This window comes from Oncorhynchus gorbuscha, linkage group LG03, assembly GCF_021184085.1.
Source record: "Oncorhynchus gorbuscha isolate QuinsamMale2020 ecotype Even-year linkage group LG03, OgorEven_v1.0, whole genome shotgun sequence".
Taxonomy (NCBI): domain Eukaryota; kingdom Metazoa; phylum Chordata; class Actinopteri; order Salmoniformes; family Salmonidae; genus Oncorhynchus; species Oncorhynchus gorbuscha.
The window spans coordinates 92484995-92503504 of record NC_060175.1 but is presented as its reverse complement, the minus strand read 5'-3'; the positions used below and the strand labels follow the sequence as shown (position 1 = coordinate 92503504).

The following is an 18510-nucleotide window of genomic DNA, read 5'->3' as shown; positions in this document are numbered from 1 at the left end:
TCCTGTGACCAGGGCAACGATCAGGACCATCATGATGGTCCTGATCGTTGCCCTGGTCACAGGAACCATGGCCTACACTTACAAGTGAGTCACAAATCAGCATTGGTCTACTCTATTCACAGCTCTCTGAAGAGTTCCATATCAACACAAGGTATAACCTTTTCAGCTTACTTGAGACATTACCTCTATGGTGTCTACACTGTATAGCCTTGTCTCAGGGCAACTGTATGCAGCATATTGTACAATTGATAACACTTTTCTCATTACCTTTTCATCCTTTATTTTACCAGATGAGTCACATTGAGATTGACATATTTGTGTAAGTGAGCCTTGGAAAAAATGAATGTAATTAATAATTTTCCTTTTGTTCCACAGACGATTCAAAGCCTACCTTCCTCTGAAGGAGGAGTCTGTGGTTGGCTCCACCTTCCAGAGCGCTGAGAGCAGTCCTGGTTGGAGCTCTGGGCCTCTACTGTTCTGGAACCTTCTGAGTCGATGGGACCTTATAGAGAACAGCCCACTGCTCGATGACAGGCTGGTGTGAATGGAAAACAACCCATTCAACTGCCAAATACACAACAGCATAGAAACATCCGTCATCTGAAATGTTTAGCTTTTTCTTTAATCAATTTTTTATACATTTATTTTTTAACTGAAAGTTCATTAATGGATATAATTTGGCTTATTACCATCAAACTTAAATGTGCATCCTCAAATGTTTATAGTGGAAGTTTTATCAGTGAATAGTATTGTAAACTACTGTAAAGTCAGACATTTATATGTATTTTCCCCATTAAAATCCCCCCCCAAAACTGTACTAATGTCTTTATTTTTGTCAAGATAAGGTGGTGAATAAAGTCCAAGAGCACAAATAGCTAATTTAATTCAATGTTTTATTAGGTATAATAATAAGATCATGCAACAGTAAGTGTTTGACAATGGCTTGCCTGCAGGGGCATTTCAATACTCTTCTCCCTCCTCCTCTCCCTCACCCTCAATGGAGTCAACCCCTACCTCTTCATAATCCTTCTCCAGGGCTGCCATGTCCTCTCTGGCCTCAGAGAACTCTCCCTCCTCCATACCCTCACCTACGTACCAGTGCACAAAGGCACGTTTGGCGTACATCAGGTCAAACTTGTGGTCAAGCCGAGCCCAGGCCTCTGCCACAGCAGTGGTGTTGCTCAGCATGCACACAGCCCTCTGGACTTTGGCCAGGTCTCCACCAGGGACCACAGTGGGAGGCTGATAGTTGATGCCAACCTTGAAACCAGTTGGGCACCAGTCGACAAACTGAATGGAACGCTTGGTCTTGATTGTTGCAATGGCAGCATTGACATCTTTGGGCACCACGTCACCACGGAATAGAAGGCAGCAAGCCATGTACTTGCCGTGGCGAGGGTCACATTTCACCATCTGATTGGCCGGCTCAAAGCAGGCATTGGTGATTTCAGAGACAGAGAGCTGCTCATGGTAAGCCTTCTCTGCAGAAATAACTGGGGCATAGGTGGCCAGAGGGAAATGGATACGGGGGTAGGGCACCAAGTTGGTCTGGAACTCTGTCAGATCAACATTGAGGGCACCATCAAATCGAAGGGAAGCAGTGATGGAGGAAACGATCTGGCTAATGAGCCTGTTGAGGTTGGTGTAAGTAGGACGCTCAATGTCGAGGTTCCTACGGCAGATGTCATAGATAGCCTCATTATCCACCATGAAGGCACAGTCAGAGTGCTCTAGGGTGGTATGGGTGGTCAGGATGGAGTTGTAGGGCTCCACCACAGCTGTGGACACCTGGGGAGCTGGGTAGATGGAGAACTCCAGCTTAGACTTCTTGCCGTAGTCAACAGACAGGCGCTCCATCAGCAGGGAGGTGAAACCAGAGCCGGAGCCACCTCCAAAGCTGTGGAAAACCAGGAAGCCCTGAAGGCCTGTGCACTGGTCAGCCTGAGGAGAAAGAGGAACACATCAATAAATGGGCAGAAAAAGATGTCCACATTATGATCAGATAGTTGATAAAATATTTAATTCATTCATTCATCAAACCAACCAGTTTGCGGATCCTGTCCAGCACCAGGTCGATGATCTCTTTGCCAATAGTGTAGTGTCCACGAGCGTAGTTGTTGGCAGCATCCTCTTTGCCAGTGATGAGCTGTTCAGGATGGAATAACTGGCGATAGGTCCCAGTTCGCACCTCATCTGAGGAGAGAAAATGAGCAGCACATTAAGGAGCTCAATAGCAAAAAAAGCAAAGGAAAACCTCTTTTACATACCCTTGGTTCAATTAAAAGAGAAACAGAAATCTTACCAATAACTGTAGGTTCCAGGTCCACAAACACAGCCCTGGGGACATGCTTTCCAGCCCCAGTCTCACTGAAGAAGGTGTTGAAGGAGTCGTCTCCTCCGCCGATGGTTTTGTCACTGGGCATCTGTCCGTCTGGCTGGATCCCATGCTCCAGGCAGTAGAGCTCCCAGCAGGCATTGCCAATCTGGACTCCAGCCTGACCCACATGGACAGAGATACACTCACGCTGGAAAATAAATGGAAAAACATGTAGTGTAACAGAATTACAATACATTTGACAAAAATGTACAATTGGCAAAAACACCACCTAGTGGAAGAATGGTTAGGCTACATGTAAACTAGAGGCCAGTTACAATAGAGACACATCAACTGATGTGCAGAGGAATCTTGCCATTTACACCTATGACCATTACTAAGCTGACAAGGAGGTCATATTACACCACTAAGGAATTAAAAGGAAGCTGGAGTGGAATAGGTTTATTTTCAGGGTTAAACTAGACATATTAACATTGACATATGTTACAGTCTACAACTGTAGACACATGTTACAGTAGAGACATATATTCCCCTTCTGTCCCCACCTAGTCTGCCCTCTCCCACCTAGCAACACAATGGATGACGTTAAGAATAGAATCCCATTTTATTCCAATTTTATATCCATTACCTGGATAGATAATTAAATGCTGCTGTATTTGATGAATACTGTACAATTCAACTGTGTTCAATAGCTACCAAAAAGTATGCATTCTAAATGTAGTGCTTTGTTCTTTCATTCCATCCCCATTCAATTAGCCTACCACTTTATGTAATAGCCTTGTGATAAACCGAAATAGCATGCAATACCTATCCCAAACGCGTTGATTCAGTCCAACTCAATTCGTCATTTAAAAATGGGTTAGCAACACCAAGATGTTGCAAATTCGCCCCTATTTCGAATTCATTGACGGATACAATAAAAATCGACCTATTTTAGCCACTATACGGTCGTGTAGTGATTGTCTCATCATTTGAGAAATTCTCAACAGAAAACATCAAACACGTAATTATTTCAGGCTTATTATTGCTGAAAAACTACATGACTTACCATTTTTTCTGAGGAGGATCGAACAATAAGGGAAAATACAAAGAAATAGCCTACGCAGAGAGATCTCTATTTGTGTCTGAATTAATGGGTGTACTGTATGCTCTGCCCGTCAGCGCCGACGCAACAACTGCTGATGAAGAGGGGCGGCGCTCCCAGATTTATGCACAGCCAGTGCACACTATGTAATGTGCCTGTATGAGGCTGACATTTACGTTTTTAAAACGAAGCTTTTTGTTTGTTTGATATTTTTCTCATTGTACTTTGCGATTGAACAAAAATAAATAAATGTTATGTAGGGAGAAAACATATTTTCTCCAACTGAGGGAATGAATTGGAAGGTAGTGGATTTACCGTAAAGGATGTCCTCTGTCACCCCGTTTAAAGGGATAGTTCACCCCAATTAAAAATGCATCTTATCGCGGATACCATTGAAAGTGAGCAATCCAATGTTTAGATGCAGGGACAGCTTTATCATTATAATTGATGACAAATCAATGGGAGTGACCGTGGAAGCCATGTCAGAATGATAAAAAAAAAAACTGGCAATATCACCACCATACCTAAAACAAATACCCACATTTTTAAGTATGGTTATATATAGATTTGCATCCAAAGTCATTTTGTGGAACAGTACCGGATAAATCATGTAGAATGGCAGAATTAGGAGCCAATCCTTCTCACTATCCTCCTCCTATCTCTCCTTCCTCTTTGTCCTAGACTCTCTGCAATGATGATGTCATCCATCTGGGCTGATCACGTGATCACAGTGTCTTGCTGCTAAATGGACTGTGCTGGCCTTAGTGTATGTATGTTAAGGAAGTAATCCGTTTTTCTTTCAACCCATCTATCAAATTCAATACCCACGATAACCAAACATGTATTGACTTTTAGGGCTCAGGTCTCTGCAAGTGCATTTTGGTAATCTGAGTTTACATCATGATACTCATTTTCCCCAGAAGGATTACACAACATCCGTTGCTTGAAAATCCTGCATTTTGTCAGACTATCCTGAATACTGGAATACTATTACTACTACTATTTAAATTAAAGTTTACATCCGTTTGTACTACAAAGTCATGTACTACAAAGTAATGTACTACAAAGTGAATTGTCGCCTCGATACAGTCTCTCCAGAATCCCCTCCAAAGCATCTGTGACACAAACTACACTAGTTGTATATATCTGTGAATGTATTGTAATGTTTTAAAATTGTATAAACTGACTTAATTTAGCCCACCCAGTGAGCAAAAATGGTTGAAATTACATATTTTCAATCAGTTTTGCTCACTGGGGGGCTTACCAAGCAACACAGATGTAAAGTGTGGGGTAATACAGTAAGTGTAAGTGTGATTTAGGCAGAACAAGACTTGTGGCCCCATGAAAAATGTTCCAGTAGAAGGTCCTCATTCCCCAACAGCTGAGGGACAAGGAGGAGCCTGACATTAAACAGTTGCAAGCGAGAGGAGGGTGGAGTGTTTGAGATGGGAGTGGTCCTCCATAGAATGTGCACACTTTTCCTTTAAATGTCCATTGTAGAAATGTGTAGTATCTCAATATAAAATAATTTCTGGGTAACACTTAAGTACCTTACTGTTATTTGTTTTCGATTTAAATGATCAAAAATAAACAAAAATAGCTTATTTATTTATCAAGCAAGAATTTTGCTCGGACTACCTGGGAGGGGTCTGAGCAGGGCCTTCCTGCAGGAAAAACTGAAAACTAGCTGTTATTGGCAGAGACATTTGTAACTCTCTTTCTTATTGGTCTATTAACTAATTTATCGCCTGGTGACGTCATCAGGCAGGCCAAAACTCCATTCCATCAAATCAGGCTGACATTTCAGGCGGTCTTATCAAACAACTCTTATACTAAAAGTGGGGGCTGGCCCTTGTGGCTCAGTTGGTATGGCGTTTGCAATGTCAGGGTTGTGGGTTCGTTTCCCACAGGGGACCCACAGGGGACCAGTGCAGGGGGAAAAGTATGAAAATGTATACACTTTAAGTCCAGAGCTTCTGGTAAATGACTGATATGTAAAAAATGTCCGGAAGTTGGAGAAGTTAGCATTATGCTTAATTCTAAGTAAAAAATAGGTATATTTGTCTCTGCATATCTAAACATACCTCTTGAGCAGTCTATATCCTCCTGACTGGTGTTTCTTTTTTTACAAATAAATACTGTATGCTCTTCTGCATCTATGCTAAAATCTGGGTAACAGATTGAAGGATTGTGAGTCTTATTCAGTACATTTAGTTATTACTTGATTTTCTAAAGTCTACCAACCTTGCCAGCAAGGCTTGCCAGCTAAGATAGTTAGACTCACTAGGCACAGATGTCAATTCAATGTCTATTCCATGTTGGCTCAATGTAATTATTATTGAAATTATGTGGAAATAATATTGATTCAATCAGTGTGTGCCCAGCAGGTAGCTACAATAACTTGATAGCCTGAAACGGCTTCTTGGTAGCTAGTTTTTAAGAGGTTGGGAGATTGGGAACCTATCTGGGCTAGCTAAAGCCAACTTCAAATCAAATCAAGCTTTATTTATACAGCACATTTCAGACATTGAATGCAACACAATGTACTACAGTAAAAAAACAAGTAGAAGTAATAGAAGAATCGTTAAATCAATTCTAAAACTCACAGGCAGCCACTGCAGAGACCTTAACACCTCTGTAATGTGTGCTCTCTGTCTGGTCTTGGTCAGTACCCGTGCATTCTGTATGTTTTGCAGTTGACCAATGGCTTTCTTGGGTAGACCAGACAGGAGAGCATTACAGTAGACAAGCCTGCTTGTAATAAAAACGTGTATCAGAGAGACTCGTCCATTACCACCTGAGAAACACTTTGGCAATGCTCCTCAGGTGGTAAAAAGCTATTATGGTAAAATGACTAATGTGTGATTTGAAATTGAGTTCAGAATCTGAAATAACACCTAGGTTTTTACCTGGTATTTTATCTTTATTGTCTGTGAATTAAAATGTGCAGCTAAATTCTCTCTCTGTGCTTTGGCTCCAACAATAAGTACCTCGGTCTTGTCTTGATTTAGCTGGAGGACGTTGTGAGCCATTCAAGTATTTAAATCACTAATAAAGTCTAATAATTTATCCGTGGAACTATAATACTCTGGTGACAAAGAAATACAAAATTGTGTATTGTCTGTACAGCAGTGAAAATCAATGCTGTTCTTTCTGATAACGTTGCTAAGGAGTAACATACAGTGGGGAGAAAAAGTATTTGATACACTGCCGATTTTGCAGGTTTTCCAACTTACATAGCATGTAGAGGTCTGTAATTTTTTATCATAGGTACACTTCAACTGTGACAGATGGAGTCTAAAACAAAAATCCAGAAAATCACATTGTATGATTTTTAAGTAATTCATTTGCAGTTGGCACTTTAAAAAACATTTAGTTGTTTGAAAACCAAATTCTCCAGAATTTTGCTTACGAATGGATGGTTGGAGATTGGCTCTGAAAATTGCTAAGAGCTGAAGAATCTAGAATCTAGATTACTTTTATTCATCAGAAAATTGCCAGGTGGCTAGTAGTATTACAGTAGTATAATTATTATTAAACAGTACAAATCTGAGTGGGCACGTGCCCCTGTGCCCCTTATGAGCATGACGCCTCTGGGCCTACTGATAATCTCTATGAACAAGTTGAAGCTTCTCTATTGAATGAAAAAGAATGATACAAGCCACTTTTGAAAAATAAGCATATTGTTGCAGGGATACTTCGGGATTTTGCCAATGAAGCCCTTTATCTACTTATCCAGAGTCAGATGAACTCGTGGATGAATGTTGTATGAATGTTGTCTCTATGCCCAGTGTGAAGGAAGTAAGAGGCAGTTTCGCAAGCCAGTGCTAACTAGCGTTAGTTAGCGCAATGACTGGAAGTCCATGGGTATCTGCGAACATGCTTGTTTTTCACTACATTTTTTTATATTTCAGCACATACTACATAGAGAAAACCGTATTGTCCCTGTTTCATTGAACGCAGGATGAGCGAAAATAAAAACATGGAATGGGGTAGGGACTGTCTGGGAGGAAAGCCTCAGTCACACTCCCCACTGCTGCAGCTCGGTCCTCCTCCCCAGTAGTGCCGTTATTCAAGCTTGGTCATGTGACTAAGAGATAAAGACGCTTTATGTGGATACTAGGCCTGTATCCATGCAACGTATTCATTACCTAGCAACGGATGGAGCCAGGGAGGTTGAGTGTCTGTTTCTCCCTGTCTTAGATCTAGGATTGAGTCATTTGACCTCTATCGCAGACAGTAGTTCTATGACAAGCAAGAACTCACGTTAAATTGGTCCAGTCTGGAACATATTGTAATGAAACAGGCAGGGAGCAGGTCTCGAACCCTCCACCTTCTAGCCCGAGGTCCGGCGCGCTATCGACTGTGCCGCAAAAGCGTACTCGTGCGGTAGGGTCGTTTTCCGCGCTTATAAACCCAGGGTCGTTACAATGCTCCCTCCTTTCAAAGAGCGCGTCCTCGCGCTAGCTTGCGACTCTACGTCTTACAGGAACGCGCTCACCGGCCAAGCACACGCACTGTACATCGACTCCCTTGCAGTCATATTGTAAGCCCTATCGAGGAGCTGAACAAAAAATAAATATGGTAAGATTGTTTTGATTGTATTTACATTTAATTACTGAATCATTTAAAATTATATATTTGAAAAATGTGACATTTATATCAAACTCTTTAATAAGAACCTGATTTAGAACCGTTTATGCATAAACAGCTATTATTGTTATTATATATATATATATTTGTTAAGTGTTTCATTTGATTCTATAGGAAATTTTAATTATAGTATTAGTATTAAATAGATATCCAAGGCAGACTTCTGTTCTGCTCAAATTATGTCTGTGCTTAATATAATGTAGCGACCCGCACAGACAGCTGTGTGTTATGTGTTAGGCTAGAAGGTGGTTGTGTTGTACTGACCAGTACCCGGTGTTCGCGGGGTCCGACATGTCAATCAACCTGCTATCTGCCAATCACGGGAATGCCTGGAATGTTCTGATGCCGGGCATCCTGGTGGTTGGCGGAGTGGCGTGGAGGGGGGCTGGGCAGGGGGGTGGAGCATTGGAAGTTAAGACCAGGTTCAGCCTTTGTTCTCTCTCTCTTACGTCTGGGCTTCACAAGAGAAGGTCACGATTGGCTTGTGGGTTATCTGTCATCTATTTGGCGTGTGCTACGGCCCAAACAGTAGCCTGTGTAAAGTTGGTTTAATAAACCGTCAATTCGCAAACTCAAGCCTCTGTCTGGACAATTGTTCATTTATGATCTAGTCAGGTCATTACAATAACATGAAATACCAGATTCGAGCGCATGTTAGTATAATGGCGTAATGTCACAGACAAAACGGGGGTTAGGAAGGTTGTGATGTGAACGGAATTCCGTAGAATGTGCCAACCACTAGGGGTACCAACAATAAAATGAAATAGGCTAGAACAATTTTATGTATCTCTACGGTGCCAACCGGTTCCGTTTTGTCCCGGTGTTTATGTAAATGAAATAGCACGGTCTTCGATATGTTCACCGCTTCCTTTCTCATCCCCGACTGCAGTGGGATAATTTATCTTAATAGATCGAAATGGAGGATGCACAGTGTTCTTATCGAATGCCTTTACGCCCAAAGAAACATTATCCTCGTTTGCTGAAATGCACTGTCAGCATGCTTCATAGTCATCAAAAATGTATGTTGCCGGTGATGGAGGATCAGAATACCCCCCAGGAGAGAAATTATTCTGGATAATGTAGCATATTATTATAGAGCTATTCTTATTATTTGAGAGATTCTGATACTGTGAAGGCTGTTAGAACGTAAGTACCATATAAAGTCTACACTGATACATGAATGCCTAGCACAGAACAATTCCTAAGGCATTGCCTTTCTTTCAAAACAAACCTACATGAAAACATACTTAACTCTCTTACAACTTCTTTTGAGAACATTACACCTCACCGTGATTTATTTTCAAGATGTTCTGAATGTATAGAAAAGTTGTCCAGACTAAACAGGCCTATGTTTTCTCCACAGCGTGAGTGTATCTCTGTCCATGTGGGTCAGGCTGGAGTCCAGATTGGCAATGCCTGCTGGGAGCTCTACTGCCTGGAGCATGGGATCCAGCCAGACGGACAGATGCCCAGTGACAAGACCATCGGCGGAGGAGACGACTCCGTCAACACCTTCTTCAGTGAGACTGGGGCTGGAAAGCATGTCCCCTGGGCTGTGTTTGTGGACCTAGAGCCCACAGTCATCGGTAAGATTTCTGTTTCTTATTGAATAGGAATTGAGTCAAAGCGGTGTGGTAGAAAGTATTTATTGCTTTCTTGCCATTTATCCCCTTATTATCTGCTGCTCTCCTCAGATGAAAAAGGTTCCATGTAGAACCCTCATCCCAGTAGAATAACTCTTTTAGAACACCACTTTCTCTGAGTGTTCTGCTTCTCACGAGCTGCTGTTCTTCTCTCCTCAGATGAAGTGCGCACTGGAACCTACCGCTAGTTATTCCATCCTGAACAGCTCATCACTGGCAAAGAGGATGCTGCCAACAACTACGCTCGTGGACACTACACTATTGGCAAAGAGATCATCGACCTGGTGCTGGACAGGATCCGCAAACTGGTGAGTTTAATGAACAAGTGAATTACAGCATTTTTTAAATTAACAAAATGAATAAATAATGTATTGTGTTATCCTTTTTTTAAATGGGTTTCTCTTTCTCCTCAGGCTGACCAGTGCACAGGCCTTCAGGGCTTCCTGGTTTTCCACAGCTTTGGAGGTGGCTCCGGCTCTGGTTTCACATCCCTGCTGATGGAGCGCCTGTCTGTTGACTACGGCAAGAAGTCTAAGCTGGAGTTCTCCATCTACCCAGCTCCCCAGGTGTCCACAGCTGTGGTGGAGCCCTACAACTCCACCCTGACCACCCACACCACCCTAGAGCACTCTGACTGTGCCTTCATGGTGGATAATGAGGCTATCTATGACATCTGCCGTAGGAACCTCGACATTGAGCGTCCTACTTACACCAACCTCAACAGGCTCATTAGCCAGATCGTTTCCTCCATCACTGCTTCCCTTCGATTTGATGGTTCCCTCAATGTTGATCTGACAGAGTTCCAGACCAACTTGGTGCCCTACCCCCGTATCCATTTCCCTCTGGCCACCTATGCCCCAGTTATTTCTGCAGAGAAGGCTTACCATGAGCAGCTATCTGTGGCAGAAATCACCAATGCCTGCTTTGAGCCGGCTAATCAGATGGTGAAATGTGACCATCGCCACAGCAAGTACATGGCTTGTTGCCTTCTGTACCGTGGCGATGTGGTGCCCAAAGATGTCAATGTGGCTATTGCAACAATCAAAACCAAACTTTCCATTCAGTTTGTGGACTGGTGCCCAACTGGTTTCAAGGTTGGCATCAACTATCAGCCTCCCACTGTGGTCCCTGGTGGAGACCTGGCCAAAGTCTAGAGGGCTGTGTGCATGCTGAGCAACACCACTTCTGTGGCAGAGGCCTTGGCTCGGCTTGACCACAAGTTTGATCTGATGTACGCCAAACATGCCTTTGTGCACTGGTATGTGGGTGAGGGTATGGAGGAGGGAGAGTTTCTGAGGCCAGAGAGGACATGGCAGCCCTGGAGAAGGATTATGAAGAGGTAGGGGTTGACTCTGGAGAGGGTGATGGACAGGAGGATGGAGAGGAATACTGAGTGTTCATGCAAGGATGCCCCTGGCTCCCATATCTTATAAAAGCACAATAAAAAAAGCAATGCATTTATTTTTACGGTTTCATATTTTATTGTTGCTTTTTTAGGTTTGAAACACATAGTGACAGTCACAGGGGAAAAAACGAGTGTCTCATTGAAGATTCACCAATAAAATGTGTTGAAATTGTCTCCCATGTATATGTTTTGTTGCATACTATTTCATGAATTATTTATCTATGTTTTCAGAACCAACATATTTACCGGAAGTAGAGGAATCTGCATTATTTTTTAAAATTTTAATTTGACCTTTATTTAACCAGGCAAGTCAGTTAAGAACATATTCTTATTTTTATGGCCTGGGAACAGTGGGTTAAGTTCAGGGGCAGAAGAGATTTGAAGCTCGGGGGTTTCTGTCCAATTCTAACCAATAGACCTGCCACCTTGGAGGCAGATCGCCTAGCGGTTAAATGAGCGTTGGGCCACTAAGTGAAAGATTGCTGGTTTGAATCCTAGAGCTGACTAGGTGAAAAATGTATCATTGTGCCCTTGAGCAAGGCACTTAACCCTAGTTGTTCCTTTAATTAAGCTGCTCTGGATAAGAGCAACTAAAAAATATACTGCAGTTACAATGTAGTAAAATCTTAATAATTTGGTGACATATGAATTCTGAAATTGTAGTAGTGCAGTTGAACTGCAAAATCACTGGATACAGCATACTACAGTGAATGGGAATATTTTGGACATATAACTGCAGTTATACAGTGTTACTTCAACTTGCACAAGTAGGCTCTGAAGATGCTTACACTTATATCAGAGAAAAACCCTCATGCAGAGTTTCAACATGCCTATGAGATACTATGTAGTATTCTACTCTGATAGCCAATTGGGACCAGGCATATCATAAGATCTTCCAATCAGTTTCGACAAAGCCTGTCTGTCCACTGTATCGTGGAACTATAAATGGCCCCACCCACCGAATTTGGTATCACACTGACTTCTTACAACAGACTCCTAAAGGTCTGCCTGTAAGTGTTGAACTAAAAGAAGATTCATTTTCTCCGCACCAAATCTTGAATCTTCTCAGCTTAAACATGGTGAGTATAAAACAAATACTATTATTGTTGCTTTCATTCATTTTGTCTCAGTGTTCGGATGAAGGCTGTTTCTATTTTATTTCTTCAACACACTTCATCAATTCGACTAAAATGATTTTTAAAGTCATACTCTTACACAGATTTAGTTTTGTAGCCTAACCAAAAACAAAATGATAAACAGTCACAATTATGTTGATAATTACAGTCAACTACTCTAACAAAACTTGATGTCAAAATGGATGTCTCTGCTTAGAGGCATATTTATCAGTGACATCTCTCTCTGCTTTGATGTCTGGATTGTCTGCATTAGAAGTGACCCAGGCAAGAGGACTTATTGTAGAGGTAAATGTAAACTCGGTCATTGACACTCATAATATATTCAAATAATTGCCTCGTTTATGAACTCGGCTATACGTAATGAGTAGGCAAGTCTATCCTGTAAAATGTATTTAGAACTCAAATATTTCATGAGATATTTTGAATTTCTGATGATATTAAAGTTCAAACTGCTTGGCTGATATGCTATTACATTTTTTAATGCAATATTAAATACCTTGATTTAACATTGCATATTAAAATAGATTTGGTTAGCATTAAAGGTCTACTAAATACATTTGAAGTAAAATGCATTGTGTTGGTCAGATGGGAATGATTTGTCAAATGAACCACCCACAGTAAACTATGTCGGACATTTGGCTTCAAAAACACTGTCTGTTTGTCTGTTCAACAGCTGATCACTTGTTTCTTCAGTCAGGTGATGCGTCCCCATGTGTTCTGGTTTAAGCCGGTAGCCTATCTTCTTCTACAATGAAAGCATTTTCTGTCATGCCCTGTGCCCACACCTCTCCTCCCTCTCCTCCCCTACAGAGTTGCTAAGAATAATGTAGAACAAACAATCCTATTGGCATTTTTGAACAAATTAAATATTGTCGTTTCTATTCCAGTTTTAGATGAATGTTTTGGTACAATTGTCTATTGTGCCCAAAGATGTACTCAGATATAACAGTTTGCCCACTGGGCACACACTGGTTGAATCAACGTTGTTTCCACATCATTTCAATGTAATTACGTTGAACCAACTTGGGATAGGTGTTGAATTGACATCTGTGCCCAGTAGTTCTTTCAGAAGATTGTACAGTAGAACTTTTGACTATAACTGAACTTATGTGTATAGTTCATATTTGATCGATTTTCAAATAAAAAGTAGTTATTGGTTTGAGAAAGTCGTAAACAACTCTCTTTCCACAGCGAGAGTGCATCTCCGTCCACGTGGGTCAGGCTGGAGTCCAGATTGGAAATGCCTGCTGGGAGCTCTACTGCCTGGAGCATGGGATCCAGCCAGACGGACAGATGCCCAGTGACAAAACCATTGGAGGAGGAGACGACTCCTTCAACACCTTCTTCAGTGAGACTGGGGCTGGAAAGCATGTCCCCAGGGCTGTGTTTGTGGACCTGGAGCCCACAGTTATTGGTAAGCTTTATGTTTCCTACATTGAGTCAAAGGTGTTTGTTAGATGTGATTTTTTGCTTTTGTGGTATTGAGCTCCTCCATGAGCTGCTCATTTTCTCTCCTCAGATGAGGTGCGAACTGGGACCTATCGCCAGTTATTCCATCCTGAACAGCTCATCACTGGCAAAGAGGATGCTGCCAACAACTATGCTCGTGGACACTACACTATTGGCAAAGAGATCATCGACCTGGTGCTGGACAGGATCCGCAAACTGGTTGGTTTGATTAATGAAAATATCAGTAAAATATGTTATCAACTACATGTCCTTCCATTGATGTGTTTCTCTCTCTCCTCAGGCTGACCAGTGCACAGGCCTTCAGGGCTTCCTGGTTTTCCACAGCTTTGGAGGTGGGACCGGCTCTGGTTTCACCTCCCTGCTGATGGAGCGCCTGTCTGTTGACTACGGCAAGAAGTCCAAGCTGGAGTTCTCCATCTACCCAGCTCCCCAGGTGTCCACAGCTGTGGTAGAGCCCTACAACTCCATCCTGACCACCCACACCACCCTAGAGCACTCTGACTGTGCCTTCATGGTGGATAATGAGGCTATCTATGACATCTGCCGTAGGAACCTCGACATTGAGCGTCCTACTTACACCAACCTCAACAGGCTCATTAGCCAGATCGTTTCCTCCATCACGGCTTCCCTTCGATTTGATGGTGCCCTCAATGTTGATCTGACAGAGTTCCAGACCAACTTGGTGCCCTACCCCCGTATCCATTTCCCTCTGGCCACCTATGCCCCAGTTATTTCTGCAGAGAAGGCTTACCATGAGCAGTTAACTGTCTCTGAGATCACCAATGCCTGCTTTGAACCAGCCAACCAGATGGTGAAATGTGACCCTCGTCACGGCAAGTACATGTCATGCTGCCTTCTATACCGTGGTGACGTGGTGCCCAAAGATGTCAATGCTGCCATTGCAACAATCAAGACTAAACGTTCCATTCAGTTTGTTGACTGGTGTCCAACTGGTTTCAAGATTGGCATCAACTATCAGCCTCCCACTGTGGTCCCTGGTGGAGACCTGGCCAAAGTCCAGAGGGCTGTGTGCATGCTGAGCAACACCACTGCTGTGGCAGAGGCCTGGGCTCGGCTTGACCACAAGTTTGACCTGATGTACGCCAAACGTGCCTTTGTGCACTGGTACGTAGGTGAGGGTATGGAGGAGGGAGAGTTTGCTGAGGCCAGAGAGGACATGGCAGCCCTGGAGAAGGATTATGAAGAGGTGGGACGTGACAGCGGTGAAGGAGATGAGGACGGGGAAGAGTATTAGAAATGGCTGTCTTTCTTCCTCTGTCTTTCAAACTCTTTATCACCCTCTTCTTTCATTTCTCTTTTCCATATATCCACCTTTATCTTTTCATTCTCCCTTTTCATAGATCCACATTTTCTATTATTTCCATCCACTACACTCCTAACCTCAGTCAAAAAGCACTTTAATTTTGACAAGAAATGTACATTGTATGGAAAACTACATGTTTACTTGTCATAATTTTCAGGTTCCCCTTTAGAGGTGTTCATACCATTAGTTTATAATCCTCTCCCTTATGTGTATTCTTATATAGGTGGCTTAGACAAATTCATTGGTTTCTAGGAACACTGTTAACAGTCACAAAATTTCAAATAATGTTTATCAGTGGAGGCTGCTGAGGGGAGGACAGCTCATAATAATGGATGGAATGGTGTCAACCACATGGAAACCACGTGCTTGATACCATTCCTTTGACTCCATTCCAGACATTATTATGAGCTTTCCTCCCTCAGCGCTACTGTCTATTATGGATTCATAATAATCTAGAAATGATTTGTTTTAACTACTAACGTAAAGAATTTAAAGTTTAAATCATTTCAGTATTGAACTTTGTCATGAGACCTTTTCTTTAAAAGAGTGGTGCTTGTGTTTGTTAGTTTGCTTTGCTACCTAACCACTTTCATGTCTAGAGGGCAGTGTTGTGCAATAAATACATGTCCATTTCCTTCTGTGAACATGAATGGGCAACAATTCCCAATACATACCCCAACAGATCAATACTTTCCTGAACGCTACAAAATATCATGAAGGTAGTATTAAAACAACACACTCAGAAAATCACAGCCATAACTGCATAGAGGGTAGACCTAGACTCTGCATTTTCTCACCTTCAGGATGCAAACAAATAATACATGCATAATATTACATTCTATGTTATCTACATTCATTGTGAATTGGAGATGTGAACTGTGAAATGTACTCTCCAATTTACCAATGTGAAAGCCAGCTAGGCCTGAGAAGAGCCCAGTCCCAGTTCACAGCCCTGATCTAAAATAGGTCCTGGTATTCATACCCTGCCCTGTCATGGGGGAGATCTGTCAAGCTGTGGGACAGGACAGGTGGGGTTTAAAAATACTGTTCCCAATGTGTCTAGATTGGACCTAAACAGGACGACTGCAGATGCAAAACACCCTATAGGCTCGTTTACAATTATATTGTTGTTACCTGCCTAGCAACCTCTTCAAGAGGTTTGAACCTTGTGGCATAACAGTTAAGGTGTTGGCTTGACAGTTGCTTGGACCTGTGTCCAGGTCCCGGTCAAAGCTATCCCCCGATTTTGATAAAATAGACATATATGAGCAAGGGGCTTCACGTGGGTCTGATGTCATGAGACCAGAAGGATGAAAACAACAATATATACTGTAGATCATTAGTCTTGTGCAAGTATGTGCCCCGTGAAGGAAATAACATATAGAGTGCAAATGGAAAGTATTCAGATCCCTTGTCTTTTTCCACATTTTGTTATGTTACAGCCTTATTCTAAAATGGATTAAGTCCTGAATGTATTGAAAATGAAGGTTTTCATAAAGGATCTGTCTGTACTTTGCTGCTTTCATCTTTCCCTCGATCCTGGCTAGTCTCCCAGTCCCTGCAGCTGAAAAACATCCCAACAGCATGATGCTGCAACCACCATGATTCACAGTAGGAATGGTCCCAGGTTTCCTCCAGACGTGATGCTTGGCATTCAGGCCAAATAGTTCAATCTTGGTTTCATCTGACTAGAGAAGTTGTTTCTCATGGACTGAGAGTCCTTTAGGTGCCTTTTGGCAAACTCCAAGCGGGCTGTCATGTGCCTTTTACTGAGGAGTGGCTTCCGTCTGGCCACTCTACCATAAAGACCTGATTGGTGGAATGCTACAGAGATGGTTGTCCTTCTGGAAGGTTCTTCCATCTCTACATTTACATTTAAGTCATTTAGCAGACGCTCTTATCCAGAGCGACTTACAGTAACTCTGAAGCTCTGTCAGAGTGATCATCAGGTTCTTGGTCACCTCCCTGACCAAGGCCCTTCTCCCCCGATTGCTCAGTCTGGAAGAGGATGAGTCTTGGGGGCTCCACATTTCTTCCATTTAACAATGATGGATGTCACTATGTTCTTGGGGACCTTCAATGCTGCATGAATTTGTTGGTACCCTTCCCCAGATCTGTGCCTCGACACAATCCTGTGTCGGAGCTCTACAGACAATTCCGTCAACCTCATAGCTTGGTTTTTGCTCTGACATGCACAATCAACTGTGGGACCTCATATAGACAGGTGTGTACCTTTCCAAATCATGTCCAATCAATTGAATTTACCAAAGGTAGACTCCAATCAAGTCATCTCAAGGATGATCAATGGAAACAGGATGCACCTGAGTTCAATTTCAAGTCTCATAGCATAGGGTCTGAATACTTATGTAGATAAGGTATTTCTGCTTTAATTTGCAAACATTTCTGAAAACCTGTTTTCACTTTGTCATTATGGGATATTGTGTGTAGATTGATAAGGAAAACATGTATTTAATCAATTTTAGAATAAGGCTGTAACATAACAAAATGTGGAAAAAGTAATGGAATGCCTACAGAAAATATTCAAGACTTTTTCCACATTTTGTTGCATTACAAACTGGGATTAAAATTGATTTGTCTTTTTTTATCTACATAAAATACTCTGTAATATTTGTATTGTATTTCAATTAACAAAAAAATAAAACATTAGTATACACTATATATACAAAGACATCCCATCAAATGAGTGGATTTGGCTATTTCAGCCACACCCGTTGCTGACAGGTGTATAAAATCGTGCACACAGCCATGCAATCTCCATAGACAAACACCGTCGGTAGAATGGCCTATACTGAAACGCTCAGTGACTTTCATTGTGGCACTGTCATATGATGTCACCTTTCCAAAAAGTCAGTTGGTCAAATTTCTGCCCTGCTAGAGCTACACTAGTCAACTGTAAGCACTGTTATTGTGAAGTGGAAACGTCTTGGAGCAACAATGGCTGGCGAAGTGGTAGGCCACACAAGCTCACCGAACGGGACCATGAAGCGCTGAAGAGTGTAAAAATTGTCTGTCCTCGGTTGCAACACTCGGTACTGAGTGCCTCTTCCAAACTGCCTCTGGAAGCAACATCAGCACAAGAACTGTTCGTCAGGAGCTTCATGAAATGGGTTTCCATGGCCAAGAAGCCGCACACAAGCCTAAATCACCATGTGCAATGCCAAGCATTGACTGGTGTGGTGTAAAGCTCACCTCCATTGGACTCTGGAGCAGTTGAAACGCATTCTCTGGAGTGATGAATTATGCTTCACCATCTGGCAGTCCAGCAAGCGAATCTGGGTTTGGTGGAAGACAGGAGAATGCTACCTTCCTCAATGCATAGTGCCAACTGTAAAGTTTGGTGGAGGAGGAATAATGGTATGGGGCTGTTTTTCATGGTTCAGTCTAGGCCCCTTAGTTCCAGTGAAGGAAAATCTTAACTCTACAGCATACAATGACACTC

At 42.3% G+C, this 18510-nt stretch overlaps 2 protein-coding genes, 1 long non-coding RNA gene and 1 pseudogene across 3 annotated transcripts; 3 read left to right on the top strand and 1 right to left on the bottom strand.

Annotated features, from left to right (window-relative positions):
• Positions 1-27: 27 nt before the first annotated feature.
• On the top strand, positions 28-817 carry LOC124032224. The gene is made up of 2 exons (XR_006838224.1): positions 28-151; positions 376-817. It is a non-coding gene; the product is annotated as an uncharacterized LOC124032224 (long non-coding RNA).
• Positions 818-876: 59 nt separating this feature from the next.
• Positions 877-3540, bottom strand: LOC124032222 (tubulin alpha chain). Its single transcript, XM_046344467.1, has 4 exons — positions 3384-3540; positions 2303-2525; positions 2045-2193; positions 877-1941 (listed from the first exon to the last, which is right to left on the bottom strand). Exons 1-4 carry the CDS (start codon positions 3384-3386, stop codon positions 961-963), a joined length of 1356 nt encoding a protein of 451 aa, XP_046200423.1. The 5' UTR covers positions 3387-3540; the 3' UTR covers positions 877-960.
• A 5128-nt stretch (positions 3541-8668) lies between these two features.
• LOC124032223 lies at positions 8669-11294 on the top strand (annotated as a pseudogene).
• An 808-nt stretch (positions 11295-12102) lies between these two features.
• Positions 12103-16566, top strand: LOC124032220 (tubulin alpha-1C chain). The gene is made up of 4 exons (XM_046344466.1): positions 12103-12199; positions 13448-13670; positions 13776-13924; positions 14007-16566. Exons 1-4 carry the CDS (start codon positions 12197-12199, stop codon positions 14979-14981), a joined length of 1350 nt encoding a protein of 449 aa, XP_046200422.1. The 5' UTR covers positions 12103-12196; the 3' UTR covers positions 14982-16566.
• The last annotated feature ends 1944 nt before the right edge of the window (positions 16567-18510 follow it).